This window comes from Triticum aestivum, chromosome 2A, assembly GCF_018294505.1.
Source record: "Triticum aestivum cultivar Chinese Spring chromosome 2A, IWGSC CS RefSeq v2.1, whole genome shotgun sequence".
NCBI classification, from domain to species: Eukaryota; Viridiplantae; Streptophyta; class Magnoliopsida; order Poales; family Poaceae; genus Triticum; species Triticum aestivum.
In genome coordinates, this window is record NC_057797.1 from 722,798,396 (window position 1) to 722,813,522 (window position 15,127).

General features: G+C 46.2%; 1 protein-coding gene and 1 pseudogene across 3 annotated transcripts; one reads left to right on the forward strand and one right to left on the reverse strand.

The window, feature by feature from the left end:
• The first annotated feature begins 2,210 nt into the window (after positions 1–2,210).
• On the forward strand, positions 2,211–5,002 carry LOC123190575 (anthocyanidin reductase ((2S)-flavan-3-ol-forming)-like; annotated as a pseudogene).
• A 3,699-nt stretch (positions 5,003–8,701) lies between these two features.
• LOC123190570 (mediator of RNA polymerase II transcription subunit 15a) lies at positions 8,702–13,912 on the reverse strand. Of its 3 annotated transcripts, none has more exons than XM_044603242.1 (11): positions 13,743–13,912; positions 12,901–13,012; positions 11,694–12,504; positions 11,531–11,583; positions 11,245–11,322; positions 10,854–11,152; positions 10,090–10,543; positions 9,695–9,994; positions 9,376–9,555; positions 9,191–9,282; positions 8,702–9,097 (listed from the first exon to the last, which is right to left on the reverse strand). In XM_044603242.1, the coding sequence occupies exons 1-11, from the start codon at positions 13,835–13,837 to the stop codon at positions 8,893–8,895; spliced, it is 2,679 nt and encodes an 892-aa protein (XP_044459177.1). In that variant the 5' UTR covers positions 13,838–13,912; the 3' UTR covers positions 8,702–8,892. The 3 variants fall into 3 exon arrangements, 2 of the variants coding, with proteins under 2 accessions (XP_044459177.1, XP_044459178.1); XM_044603243.1 differs by having other exon boundaries at positions 10,090–10,540; positions 13,743–13,905; XR_006496386.1 differs by having other exon boundaries at positions 8,909–9,097; positions 9,376–9,494; positions 13,743–13,905.
• Positions 13,913–15,127: the final 1,215 nt, after the last annotated feature.

The following is a 15,127-nucleotide window of genomic DNA, read 5'->3' on the forward strand; positions in this document are numbered from 1 at the left end:
TTTGCTTTGTCTTGTCGGTCGCATCTGATGATGGATAGGTGAGCCGGCGCCGCGGAGCTGGCATATGTCAGCGCGGCAGTGGAGGGGAGATGGGTCACTGAACGGGACAGTGGTGGGCCAAAGAGCACGGGGATAGTGCTGGTCGAAATAGGCCCAATGCAGTGATGATATTTTTGTAAGGTTCTTGTTGAGATGAACCTTTTTTTGTTGTTGAGATGAACCTTTTTCTATTTATGGATGGCGTTGTGGGGAGCTCCTATTTGCCATCTGCAGGCCGCAAATGGTTGAGCCTTCACTGAAGGAGCGCGCATACAGGCCGCCCATTAGCAGGTGCCGAACAAAAAAAAACAGGGGTTGAGGGATTGAATCTCAGACCTCCAGATTGACAAGAGCGAACATAACCAGTTGAGCTGGAGACTGTTGTCAGCTAAACAGCAGCGCGAAATTTAAAGTACACTAGCAGATCCGTTTTTTTCTTCTTCCAAATTTTCTACATTTCTTGGAAAAATGTGAACACGTTTTCTTAAGAATGCGAATAATGTTTAAAAATCATGATCAAATTTCGAGATTAAAAAAATCAAAAAGATGAACATAAAAATGAAAAACATGAACACATGAAACTCTGAACAGTCATTTCTTTTTTATATATGTTGAACTGTTTTTAAATATACATTGAAAAATTGTAATAGACGGTGAATATTTTTTAAATACACACTGAACATTTTTGTGATATATGCTGAACCAAATTTTAAATATACATTGAACATTTTTGTAATATAAGCTGAACAATTTTTAACTAAACATTGAACATTTTGGTTATATACGCTGAACAATATTTAAATACACATTGAATATTTTAGTGATATGCGTTAAACAAAGTTTGAATTGTGAACAAATTTTAAAAAAGTGAAGAAATTTGAAAACCATGAACAATTGTTGAAAACATGAACAAAACTTGGAATTTCAAACATTTTTTGAAAACAAAGGTTAAAAATATAAACAAAAAGGATAAAATAAAGAGAAAAGGAAACAAGAAAAGAAATTAAACAAAAACAGAAATTAAAAAAGAAAAGAAACCTGGAAAAACCGAAAACCTGCAAAAGAAAAAAATACAGAAGAAAACCGGTTGAGGGAACAGGTTTGCCTCGCACTGCTAAAACGCTCATAGTGGGGCGACCCCCCTAGCGCGCTTCAGCGAAGCGGCAGCAGTTGGACGCATGCGAGCGTCAAAGAGGGTTCACCTGACATGGTGGGTAATCTTTTAGCAAAGTTTCAGGGTAATTTAATAATAGACGGCCAAAAGCACAAATCCCTTTATTAGTAGGTATAAATATAGGTTGGGCCTCAAATGCAAGCGACGCACTGCAAATAGAACTATAATTGATATCCCCATAAAGCACAAATATGTTGAAACATTGGTGTGCTCTTACACTATGCGAACCTGCTTGCAAAACCCAAACCGACGAGCCCTGGCCTCACTTACAATGCTAGTCTCTTGGACGATCTGGAACGAGCGTAATGCTCGGGTCTTCCGACACAAGAGCGCACCGCCTCCGGTCCTTCTCCGTGCTATCATCAACGACGTCAAGCTTTGGGTTATCGCGGGAGCTAAAAAACTGGGGCGTATTCTTGTGCGCGAGTAGTTGCCATGCCGGGCATACGGGTCATTTGTAACACTCTAAAACACTTCTCTCTTATTTAATAAATGAGGCAAATCTTTTGCCTCCGTTTTGAAAAAAAATACTACGCGACTGAGAGAGTATTTACAGTCAAGTTCACTGTGTTGTAATAATTTATCAAAAAAAATTCAACCTAATGCCAGAAAAATGTAGAAGGATCTGACTTCTAAGGCTCAGAAAAAACAATACAGTATTTCGCAGTCAACTCCTCGCCCGCCGCCAGCCAAATCATATAACCCCTCCTTTCCATAGCAGTTGCTCGCTGTTGAGCTCGACGGCAGCGTCAACAATTCTAAGTTCAAACGTTTGTATTGTATTGTATCGTATCGTACAGCGCGCATCGACCTTACCTACTGTCACTGCGTCATCGATGAGCGTGCAGATCACTTTCAGCTGCTAGAAATTTCTCTGTCACTCGTCACGAACCTGCAACTTGTCTCGGTATGTGCAGTATAAATGCAGATTCTCTACGGAGTGGCAACGAACAACCGGAGCAGACCTCGCTGCCTGAAGTGAGGTGAGCGAGCGAATCGTCGTTCTCGATCTTTGCCAGGACCGAGAGGTGCTGATCGAGATGTCGGCGGCCGAGGGGAGGAAGACGGCGTGCGTCACCGGAGGGAGCGGCTACATCGCTTCAGCGCTCATCAAGCTGCTGCTCCAGAAAGGCTACGCTGTCAAGACGACTGTCAGAGACCCCGGTTGGATTATTGTTTCCTTGTTTCTGTTTTTAGTTCTATCTTGTAGAATTTGAGCTGAAAATGTTAGGTTCTTGAGAGTTCAGACTCGACTGGATAAAGATTTCTGTGTTTTGATCCAAATTTCCCAGGACTCTCATGATTCTGTATTTTGTATGAAGATAACGTGGAGAAGAACTCCCACCTCATGGACTTGCAAACACTTGGCCCCTTGGACATCATCAATGCTCAGCTGGATGAAGAAGGCAGCTTTGATAAAGCAGTTTCCGGCTGCGACTACGTCTTCCTCGTCGCAGCTCCGACGAACCTCGGATCAGCAGATCCTGAGGTAAACAGACATTTCTACCATGTTTCTTTTTCTTTTCTTTTATTTTCTTTTGCGGGGATACCATGTTTCTTTTTCATTTGCAAGATTGTTAGGAGAGAGTCGGGACACCATTTAAGTTGTCAGCCATGACAAATTATTATCGGCCATAAAAAGCTTCAGTTCACCCCACAGTTGACATTTTCATCATGTGGTGTTCGACGGCAGAGAGATCTGATCGAAGCTGGCGTCCAAGGAACACTTAACGTGATGAGGTCCTGCGTGAGACGCCGCGGTGTCGAGGAGACCCCTGCACGGCGGCGGCCACGTGCTGGACGAGAGCTCCTGGTCCGACGTTGAGTACCTCAGAGCCAACAAGCCACCAACTTGGGTACATAATTCTTTTTATTCTGTCCTCTCACAAGGACATTTACAATCCGTAGAAGGCAGTATTGGTCATGTGTAATTTGCATGGTAGGGATACGCGGTGTCCAAGGTGGTTCTGGAGAAGGCGGCGAACGAATTCGCGGAGGAGAACAACGTTAGCCTTGTCACCATGTTGCCCGTGTACACCTTGGGTGCGTCGCCGGACTCCAAGGCCAGAACCAGCGTCCCCATCACCCTTTCCCTCTTGTCCGGTGAGAGAGGCATCCGTGCTTGTATTTCTCAGTGTTTTTTTACATGAGTGAATTGCAAAAAACCACCACATTTTAAGTTCACATCCAGGTTTGGCACCACATTCCTTGGGCGCCCCAAAAATCTACCAGTATCCTTGCTAATTTTCTTAATAAACACTAATGATTGATTTGGGATGATTTAATCCAATTTCTGACAAAAAGGGCCCACCTGTAAGCGTTGACATGGCATAAACGGTCAAAACTGTTTGTTCACCGTTAAGTTAGACGTAGGGTCCACCAGTCATCAGCTGAACTCACAAAAGGGTCCCTGAAAATTTGCAAAAATTGCCCTAGAAACAAAATTATATTACAATTGACCCCTTGCAGGGAGGTTGTTGTGCCTGTGAGCACTGTCACCGTCGGAGGGGAGATAGGCGTGGACAGAGGGGCTCGAAAAGCCAACCTCGGCGGCCATGCCAGCGGCCACAGGAGAGGCTTCCCTTGTCGCGGTGGCCCGGGCCAAGAGTTCGGCGGTTGCAGCACACGCGGTTGCTCCTTGGCGGGCACCCAAGCCTCAATCAGGAACTGCAGCGCCGCCACAGCCGAAGAGCTCGGAGTTGGGGACCGGCTCGCAGCACGCCGGAGAGGAGGAGGACAAACCTCGTCACGGGAGGAGAGGTGGCTGCGGGGTCCGGTACATGGCTGTGCGGGATGGGACGTAGGGCGGTGGATCTCGCCGGCGCTCGGAGGGAGAAGACATGGCGGATGGTTGAGGGGCGGAGCACGGGAGGAGAGGTGGCTGGGATGCACCGGCTATCTCGACGAGGACACACGGGCGGCTCCAGAGAGGTGGACCACGTGGGATCGTGGGGAGGGAGGGGTTCCTGACTAGTGGGTCATTTGTCTAATTTAACAGTCAACACCATTTTCTTTGACTTTTAGTGCCACCACAGCGCTTACAGGTGGGCCCTTTTTGTCAGAAATTGGATTAAATCATCCCAAATCGATCGTTAGTGTTTATTAAAAAAATTAGCAAGGAAAGTGATAGATTTTTGGGGCGTCCAAGGAATCTGGTGGCAAATCCGAATGTGAACTTAAAATGTGATGGTTTTTTGCAATTCACTCTTTTTTACAGCTTGGTCAGCACTTGCTGACTGAAAGATGCAGGAAGGCAAGTTTTTGGTTTTTCAGGCAAGTGTTAGTTTGACTGGTGACACACGTCTGCATATTTCAGGTGACGAGAAACAGCTGGGCGTCCTGTTGGGCCTGCAGGCGGTCACAGATGACTCCATGGCGATATGCCACGTGGACGACCTCTGCCGCGCCAAGGTGTTCCTCGCCGAGAACGAGCCCTCGGCAGGCAGGTACATCTGCTGCAGCAAAAACACCACCATCCTGCAACTTGCTCGTCTCCTTGCGGAGAAGTACCCACAATACAACTTGGAACCCGAACGGTATGTGAATCGGTAGTCTAAACTACTCGACACGCACTCATGCATATTTTTGTTGTTGGCTTAAAAGCATCCATGTATGTTTTGCAGCTTTGATGGGTACCCAGAGAAGCCGAGAGTGTGTCTGTCGTCCGAGAAGCTTATTGGGGAAGGATTCACGTTCAAGTACAATGACCTGAGTGAAATCTTCGATGACCTCGTCGAGTACGGCAGGACCACAGGGATTCTCCCCTACTGATATGTATGTGGGCTACTGATCAATATGTGATTAGAACTAAAATTTCATCTAAAACAAGCCTTAAAAACTCGCGCTTCTGTTTTGATGCCTTAAGATGCTAGTTCTTCCCTGTGTGAAAAAAAAAATAGACGGGATAGCGCAAAACCTCAATCTTTGGGTTTATTGTATCACCAAAATGCCAACTTTCAAGTTTTTTGTTGCATAACCACATGTTTGGAGCAGGGAATCTCAACCCATCTAAATCTCATGTTTGAGAGATTCATCTGATTTTGCAAAGTAAAAAAAATATTCGTTCATTGGTGGGACTGGTGTGAGGGTGACCTGCCCCTAAAAGTTTCCACTAGGGATTGACACGGAGGACCACGCCCGCCCCGCCCTTGTTGTACGTACAATTTTGTATCGTGCTTGGACCTCTTGTTAAACACTCTTGCTGGCATGGAACGATGGGTTGTTTGGGCCGACTAGCCTGAGCCAGATCCAGCATCTGCCACGACGAGGCATGTCAAGTCCCAACACTATGATAGAGTGTGACGTGTAACATAAGAGGAGAAGTGGTAGTCATTGCGGCGTGTTTTTGTTCTACGGTTCCATTTCCGTCCGATGAAGCTCAGCCAGACGTGACTCCATCGAGGGACGTCTGAGATTTTGTCCCCCTCTAATGTCTAGCTAGAGTCGAGATTATCTCTTGGCCCTCCTTGGTGTGTGCTTCTCTCGAACGACAATCTTTTTCAATTTGTGGTTGCCATCGTCTTCTTGCCTACATCGATGGCTTCCCGGTCGTTGCTTCTAGAAGATCATGACTTTCAACAAGATTGCTCCGGTGAGACAAAGGCCTAGAGGAGGCAACGAGTTTCTCTCACACGGAGCTTCACCGGTGGATACAGAGGAAGATGGTGATGATTTCTTAAAAAACTTGCTTTTAGTTTCTTATTTTTGTAAGGAAGTTCTAGTAAGGGTTGGCTTTATTTTTAATTTATGGCCTTCGGCCTTTTCACAAGTAAAATTAGATGCACATGTGGCGACTACTAACGCCACATCACCTGAAGTGAACCAACTGCCAACAAACATGTCAAACCTACTAGACCATGACCAAATAAGTTTAAATTAGCTAGTCCAAAAACTATGTTTAAGTGATAAACCCTGCCAAAGACAAGGCTTCACGATGATTGGGATTTTGGTTTTAGGGAAATTTTTTGCGATACTCACTTATAACTAAAAATTTGGTGGCCCATGCCCACAAATGGTCCCCTAGCCTATGACACACCAAATTATTGGGATAAAATTTGGTGGCACATTCTCACAAATGGTCCCCTAGCCTATGACACACAAATTTTTAGCACCGTTCTTTGGCACCATTTTTTTGAGTTACAACAAGTTGTAGCAAATGTAATTTATCCCAGAAAATATAAAAATATAAGATAAACCAAATGACCCGAGCGCAAAATATTCTATGACGCGAGGAGTCCAAAAATTCTTTGTGACGAAGAGCAGCTGTAAAAAAAATGGCACAAGCGCTCATATATACGCGCATACACTTACCCCTATGAGCACATTATCGCCGAAAATATAGAAATAAATATGAACATCAGGATTTAATTCATCAAAATTTAATCATGATGGACTGGGATACCACAGCCTCTATAACCATCCAACCACATATTGATTCTGGTTCTGTCTAAGTTAGTTGGGAAAGAACAAGACAGAGGCGCCGAAGTACGATGGCGACCACGCGCGCGGGACGAATCCTTTTTCTGCGAACCGAACGAGGGCCGACATTCCCGCACGATCCGCCGATGGAATATATAGGATCGTTCCGGCCGGTCCTACTTCGGGCTCTATAAAAACACCGGCTCCGGCTTGGCTGCTCCTCCCCCACTGCAGGCTCTGTAGGGCTCCTCAATCCTCCCCAAAATATCGCTGCTTGTGGTAGATCACATCGACCAAAAACGATGGCCGGCGAGGAGGTTTCGTCTTCGTCCTCCCGGCGCACCACAAGGAGCATGACGGCGAACGAGCGTGCCGCCAAGGAAGCGGCGCCCGCCGGCAATGAGCGCGCGCAGAAGCGGCACCTGCAGCGTGGCACCGCCAAAAAGAAGGCTCCACGTCCACTCAAGGTGCGCAACAGCAAAAGGAAAGCGGCCGCGGCCGGCGCCGGGATCGGCTTCTCGGAGCTGTACGAGGGGGCGATGGCGTCCGGGAAGAAGCTGGCGCGGCTGCCGCAGGAGGAGGTCGACTGGATCCTCGCCCAGGACCACGCCGACGACCCCGACCACGACCCTCGCGAGGTCAAGAGGCCCTGAGGCGCCTGAGCCGCGACCTGTGGCCGTCGCTGGAGGAGGAGGAGAAGACGGACGTGTACGGCCCACGCGCGCAGATCGAGACCCAGGAGGAGGCCGGCAGGTTCCAGGCCTGGGTCCGCAGCGAGTACGCCGAGCGCGGCTACGTCGAGGTCGCCGAGGAGTACATCGCCGGCAGGGACCAGACCCGGGCGTGGATGGACGAGGCGCGGGTGGAGGCCATGAACTCCATCGACTTCTCCGGCGGCGACGAAGATCTCAAGCGTTTCTTTGAAAAGACATGGCCCTGAAGAACTACCCCACGTTGTCTGTCTTCCGCGGTGATCAACATGTTGCAGTTTTATGCTTTGCCGTCTGCCATGTTTCCATTTCTTCTTCAGTTGATTAGTCGGTGAGCAGTCCTTATCTATCGGGAACTTGCAGGTCTCATCCTGATTTATCAGAGTTGGCAGACTGTTTACATTTTCAATACGAAAATGAAACCTTTGGCAACCAAGTTCAGGTTCAGTTCAAGAACATTGTACAGGCCTATAAACAAAGGGAAACGTCAAGGTTATTACATCCATTACAAGGCAAAACTGTTCACAGATGCTGGTAAATCCCTTTGCGGTGAGCTTGCACAAGACCGACCTAACAGCAAGCAGAGGACGCAGTATAAAACTGAGGGAAGTTTCTATGTTTTCTTTGGTAGTACTCCCTCCGTTCCGAATTACTTCTCGCAGGTATGGATGTATCTAGATGTATTTTAGTTCTAGATACATCCATTTCTGCGACGAGTAATTTGGAACGGATGGAGTAGTGGTTATGTGCGTCAAGCTTTTTCAAAACATGAGGTATCAAACTTGATGAATTTTAAATTTAACCAACGCCGTTCATGCCAAAAAAATAATATGAAACTGAAACGGGTAGCCGTACTAACTTAAAAGCAGCGTGGGCAAACAGAGAACAAGTATTATAGTACAGCGTACAAATTGCTCAGATCAACATCGCCGGTCGATCAGGTGTTCAGGTCCTTCGAAGCTATTCAACAATCAACTACGCATCAGCTTCTGAAAGCTTCACTTCACAAGCAGATCATAGTGGTTAACCATCTTTCTTGTCCCATCAACAGAAGAATGCCTCTTTGTCAAAGCTTGTAACAGCCTAGAACTTGGAACAGAAATCATTATTCAGACACATATCTACAGTTGCACGTTCGCATCAGATGGTCATCATACATATATATCAAGCTCTGACTACTTGTTAGAATCAACAAAATAAGGTGCCAATACAGTAAAAGGCCGGCTTTCTTGCCCCATCAGAATAAGATTGGAAACAAAAACAATTTTTGCACTCTTTGAAGTCAGAACAAATTTTAATTTTCAAACACATATCTACAGTTCCGGTTGTATTGTTCCTCATTTCAGAGTCTACAATTGCACAACAAATTTCACATATCTGCAGTCATCCATTGGTGTTCACCACTCTACATTTATCCCTTCCAAAACAACACTTTACATCTACAAATATGCCCCAGATGTCAAAAACGCAAGTCTCTACATTTCTGCTACTGCCCTGTGCCCAAGATGGTTGTGATCCCCACTAATTTCTTTCCTATATCTGATCCACTTCTCATGCGGCAGTGCATCTCTCCCACCCGCCAAATATCGAGTTGACCGTCCCCCCGCCGAGCTGCTGTGCAAACTGCGTCACGGCCTTTCGCACGCAGGCATCCCATGCCCTGGCCACCGCCTCAATCGACCAAGGTTCCAGGAGACCACGGAGGGCGTGCCGGAATGCCACGTCTACCGAGGCTGAGATGGTGCTGGAATTCCTCCTGTGGGTAGGCAAAGCTATTGTCAAGCAGGGGCAACTTTGGGCATCCTGATGATGCAGTAGTAGTAGACTAGCATGGACAGGCTCAACTCACCTTGGCACCTCATCTCCTTCGTCACTGATAGGCACCGGAGAGCTGCTCGGATAATCTGCTGGGACGAAAAACTTCACGGGCAAGACAAGGTACTGCATCAGGAGAAAATCAGTCAGTACATCGGGGTAACTATGGGATGTGGCGTAACGTGCGGCAAAGTGTCTGAACTTAGAAATATAAAGTACCATTTCAGATGTTGCAAAGAGTGATTTCACGGTCGGTGAAAGCGACACGGCGCTGTAAGACAGTTTGATTGTTGTCCCGCCATCGTAAGGGACGATCCCATCCATAGATATGCTGACCACTGTGTCGATCAATGTGTCATTAATAGTTTTAATTTCTTTCAACAGAGCATCATTAGCATTCTGCCAAGAAATGTTCAAGGTATGTTAACACTGTTACGAGGTGATGACAAACAGAAAGTCAAGTGGGCTTCAATAGATAAAAGAACATGTGGGCATTGGATTGGAAACTTAATAAGAAACTAATGACCAATCGTGTTACCTGTGTTTTCAGCCGCTTAATGTTCTGCTCGCTGCTGGATCCAGAGTCTGAGGCGTCACACTCAAATGTCATGCAACTGCCATCCATGCTTCCGAGAAGTAGCGATTCAGAGTGTGCTGCTGTATCATTGAAAACTCGCTTCATTTTTCTCGCAGTATTAGATCCACCCCGCTGCTGCTGAGAGAATGTGCCATCCAAAGCTGTGCCAATTTGCCCATGTGGTACAGTGTCCCTGATGCTGAGGACAGACCAAATTGAATTAGCTGAGCTGCGTAGAGCTGCCGGTGATGAAGATCGTATCTGATGTTACATACAAAATAAGCACAGAACCGTCAGTATAAGTGATTGCAACAATTCATGAACTTGGACTGAGCTCAGCCATGTGGTACACTTACCGCAGCCATTAGGCGGTCGATGGGCTTTTCAGTCACCGGTGTTCTGTCTCCACCTCCCGCCTGAACCTCTACTTGACCAGCTGCTATGTCTGCCTGACGTGGCGAGGCTGGTAATGTCGGTTTAGTAGGAGTGACTTGGTTAGAATCGTTTGCTTTTGGTGCTGGTGCTGCTGAATTGCCGTGCAACAAGAAGGCAGATATGCTGTCAACGTCCATTGGGATCAGCGGATCACAACGTGATGCTGGTGCTATCACTGGATTTGCAACTGGTGAGGGGGTCAAGGACTCAAGCATACTGGAAGAACAAGACGGCAATGATCCTGGTGAAGAGAAAGGACTTGCTATTCCTAGCAAGTGGTTGCCATTGCTCTGTTCATGAGGTGGTGGTGTTCTAGCCATATTTGTTTGCCTTGACGGCAAAATGCTTGTGTCTGCAGGTTGCTTTTGCTGTCTACTGCAAATGAAATAGGAGAAACACATTAAATAAAGGGAATTACACACATTTGTCATGTCAAGTTCTGAAGAATAGGGAGTATGAGTGAACAGAATTGCTAGACTTTGGTTACTATAAAAATGTTAAACAGAAATAAAATTCATGTTATTAAGGACGACATATTGTTCAGAATAAATGTTTCTTAGCATTCTGTTTTGATATTTCTTACCATTCTATTTCGATATTTCAGAATAAATACATAGAATTGCATCAAACAAAAGAGTTGATCTTAATATCTCCAGATTTTTCCAAGCTACCGCTTTTTTCCTACCTTTTACCACCACTGATTGAGGATGCATTGCCAGTAAGATTAATTACTTGAGGCTCCTCACGACAATTCCGCAACTGATATCCTGTATTCATCTCTGCATTGTGAGCTTTACCCCTCTCTATATAAGCCACCAATTTCTGTACGTCTTCTTTGTACTTGGGGAAGTCCGACTTCAAACCCTCATTTACATCACTTTTCTCCAACAGCAAGAAATTCAGTATCTTTCTGATTGATCTCTTGGCATATGCTTTACGTTTGTATTCATTAGCTTTTGCTGCAGGTAGTGACAAGAATTGTTCCTGTATGGAGATGGAACAAAGGTTGTAAGCGACAGAGATGCGCTGCAAATTATCAATGAATGAAGATTCATCTCTAGAAAAAGAACAGGGACCTCTGTTAGTGTTGGAATAACAACTCGACGTTCCAGTTCCACAAACTGCGAAAAATAAGCATCCTTCCAAGACTTGATCTGCAATGAAACATTGCAACAATATAATTAGGCCGAGCTGTACAAATCTAACAAAACAACCATCAACAACCTCAACTTGATTCAGTCATTCAGCTAGTAACACTTTGTTTAAATACAAGGACAGGAAAACCAACACCCATTATATATACAAGAACCTTAAATGACTAATCAGGGTTTACTCAACACGTATGAAATAGAGGATTCTCACCTGTGAAAACATCCCCTCAATTAGATCGCATTCTCTAGCACTGCCCATCATAGCTGAAATAACAAATACTGTTACTTATGAACAACAACCAATGCAAAGGAAAACATTGAGCAAAATTTTATGGCATTCACAGTTTTTTATTAAAGAAAGCAGCAGTCAGTACCAGTATTCTGGGAGTTCTGACAAAGCAAAGTGCTTTGTTGAGCACCGGCAATCTGTTGTAGAGGTGGAGTCATAGGCTCATGTTCAGATGCCTCGACCGGTGACCGTAACAGATTTGTCTGCCTGGTATCCTTCTGATTATTACATCCTCCAAGCTGATTGGGCTGCATCTTGGAGATATCAGTTTGTTGTGCTCCAAGCATTTGGTACTTTTGCATGTCCCTCTCTTGTTGGTTGGCTCTTGAACTTCGCTGATTCATCCTTGTCAGCTGTGGCTGCTGCTTTCCAACGGAACTACCATTTTGGCCAAGTAGGTGATTTTGCAGAGAATTTGGTCCCCCAGCTGTCTTTGACACACTTGGTGGGCTGCAACCTACAAAGTTTGTAGTCTGTGTTTGCCTGGACGCGTGTTGGCTCTGACTCTGATTGGCTCCTGATTGCATCTGCCACAGACTGACACCTGGCCCTACTGTAGTGATCCCTTTGGGTTGAAACTTTGGACGCTGATCCGGAATTGTCCTGATGCCAGGGTGCTTTTGCTCAACCTCGGTCTGCAAGTTTGTGTTGCGAGGGTAAACCATGTGCTGGTTGGGCACTAGGCCTGAAGTTTGAGGCGTCATGGGCTGAGAAGTTGGCCCTGGAGTAGCCATCATCCCTGCCTCTGGCCTTACAGAAGGATTGCCTCCCTGTAAAGCTTGAGCTGTATTAGCAAGTTGCAATTGACTACGTAACTGCATTCGTCGTTCTAGAAGTCCACTTGTTTTTTTCTCCATAATGAGCAACTTGCTTGATATGTTTCTCATGTAGTCTTCCTGGACAGATAAAAAAATAAATTAAATCCTTACAGCATGACACAAAGTGAATAAAATTCAGACGTGAGCCGAGTAAAGAAAACAACCAGTGCAGCTGTGTAACGTTGCTTCCTCACATTGTCCAAATAAGTAGCAGAAACATATAAATTGGATACACGATATGAAAAATTCTAGATTCCCTTGATTTGAAACATAACAGGAAAATGCTAGCTGACTGGTGCAAGGAAGCACGAGCTATCATCCCGCAAACCTGGGACGTCCATTGACTACCATCCCGAGCTGTAACCGCCTCCCAGGAGGATTGTAACTATTAACCCCCTCTTTTCAATACAATGAAACGCAAGCTCTTTTGCGGTTTCTCGGGGAAAAAAAAGGAAGCATGAGCGATAAACACACCTTACTGTTGGTCCCCCTGAATGCCACCTCCTCGAAGTTGGCAACAAATCTCTGGGCCTCCTGGGAATCAGGGGCATACCTAGGCTGATAATATCGGGCCAATTTGCTCGTTCTGAATAGAATTAGAAAGAAATGAGGTTAAGATACTTCAAAGCAAGAGCTCCTATTACAACAACACTCTGAAGCTCTGTGCACAAGATATACATGTGGAACCTAGCCCCACAATTAAGCATAAATACTAACAAACTCATCCGAGAACAGTTTCCAGCTTGTGAAGAAGAAAATTAGTCTCAGGTGCATATGAAAAGGTGTGTCGACAGTTGAGACACACCATCAAATTGACCATTAACAATGTATTTAGCAGGGGAGCTAACCAACAAAGCAGCATTGCTAATGGACACCCAAAACGTCAATTAATAGACACCCTACTGCCTCCGGATCAAAACCAAGCTGAGCTCCAGTGGTACTCAGCAGTCAGCACTGACAAAGCCGTCATCGGCGCACGCACGCACGCACCCGATGGATTCACCGATTCCCGACCTGTCTAAATTAAATAGCATCGCACCAGCAGCAAGCAGGAATGCGTGGTTGCACAAAAAAAAACGACCAGGAACATGAAGGAAGGCTTGAACCCCCGTCGGCTACGCGAAACCCCTAAAGCCCTCAACCAATCCGTTCAATTCCATTCGACCCAACCCCCAGATCCGGGCGGGGCCTGAGGATCGACCAGAAATTCGATCCCTCAGGCGACCGACCGCGGGCGGGAACCGGCGGGGGACGCGGTACGGGCTGGGGACGGGGGTGCGCGGACAGGGGGGGAGGGGGAAGTGGTGGCTGCTCACAGGGTTTGGCGGATGCGGGAGCGGAGGTCGGGCGCCTCGTCCTCGAGCCAGTGGCGGGCTCCGCCTCCGCCGGTGCGGCCGACGGTGGAGGCCATCGGAGTTCCTCGACGCGGCGGCGGGTAACGGCGAGTCTGCTGGCGTGCGAGGTAAGGGACCGTGTGGGGGCTTGGGAACGCGGTCGCTGTCGCTCCTTCGCGGAAGCGAGCCGGTTTTTATACCGTGCCTCGCGGCGTCCACTTGTGCTGCCTGCTTTTATTGTTTTCCAATGAATTTCAATTTTTGGGTGATTTGATTTTCCGATGGTTTTCACTTTGGACCAAGTTTCAAGCAGCACAATTCTTTCTCTCCACTAGTAAATGTTTGCATGTGTAATGCACGTTGATATTTGCTACTCCCTCCTTTCCTAAATATAAGTCTTTTTAGTGATTCTACTGTGGACTACATACATATCAAAATGAGTGAATCTACACTTCAAGATATGTCTATATACACCTGTATGTATTCCATACTGATATTTTTAAAAAGACTTATATTTAGAAACGGAGGGAGTACTTGAATATTAATTGCATGTACTAGTACAAGTATACGAGTATTGTGTAGGATATCAATTGGTGCTAATTACCCCATGTAATTAATGATGATATTTGTATTTTTGATACGCTATTAATTACACACTAAGCATGTTGAGCGCGTCATTGGAGCAATCTAAATCGTTGGATAGACATGGTTTGATAGCTGAGATTAGTTGTATCTGCTCCTTTGGGTTTTTTTTATATTGACTTAGATATACTCCCTCTGTTCCTAAATATATGTCCTTTTAGAAATTTTAATATGGACTATATACGAAGCAAAATGGATGAATCTCGCTCTAAAATCCATCTACATGCATCTGTATCTATTCTGCATTGAAATTTCTAAAAGAAAAAAGAACTTATATTTAGAAACGAAGGAAGTAGATGTCATGTGCAGTGTGATTCTCGGTAGTGGTCCGACGCCGTCTGATTGCTACGATGATAGCCGACTGGTTTCTTTCCCCATGCTCGTGAAAAAGGCATCCTTCCTCCTCGTGGGTACCCCCGAGTTCAACGCCTTGTTGCAGCCCCTGCAGCACGCCTCGCGGCGCTCCCCTTGACACTGCTCGCCAGAACCCCGATGACAGGGCCCAGCAAAGCCGCGCCCCTGTCTACAAGTCCGCTTGCACGGCCGCTGCAGCGGCACGTCGTGGTGTGCGCATCTCCCTCCACTAACTATTGGAACAGAATTCCAATGATGGTTCCATCAAGGTCCCACCCCCTGGTCGTAGCACTGCGGCGCGGTAGGTAAAGCACGGCCGTGAGCTGGACGCTCGTCGCCTCATCAGGGTCCGCCCACATCGATTGTCTGCC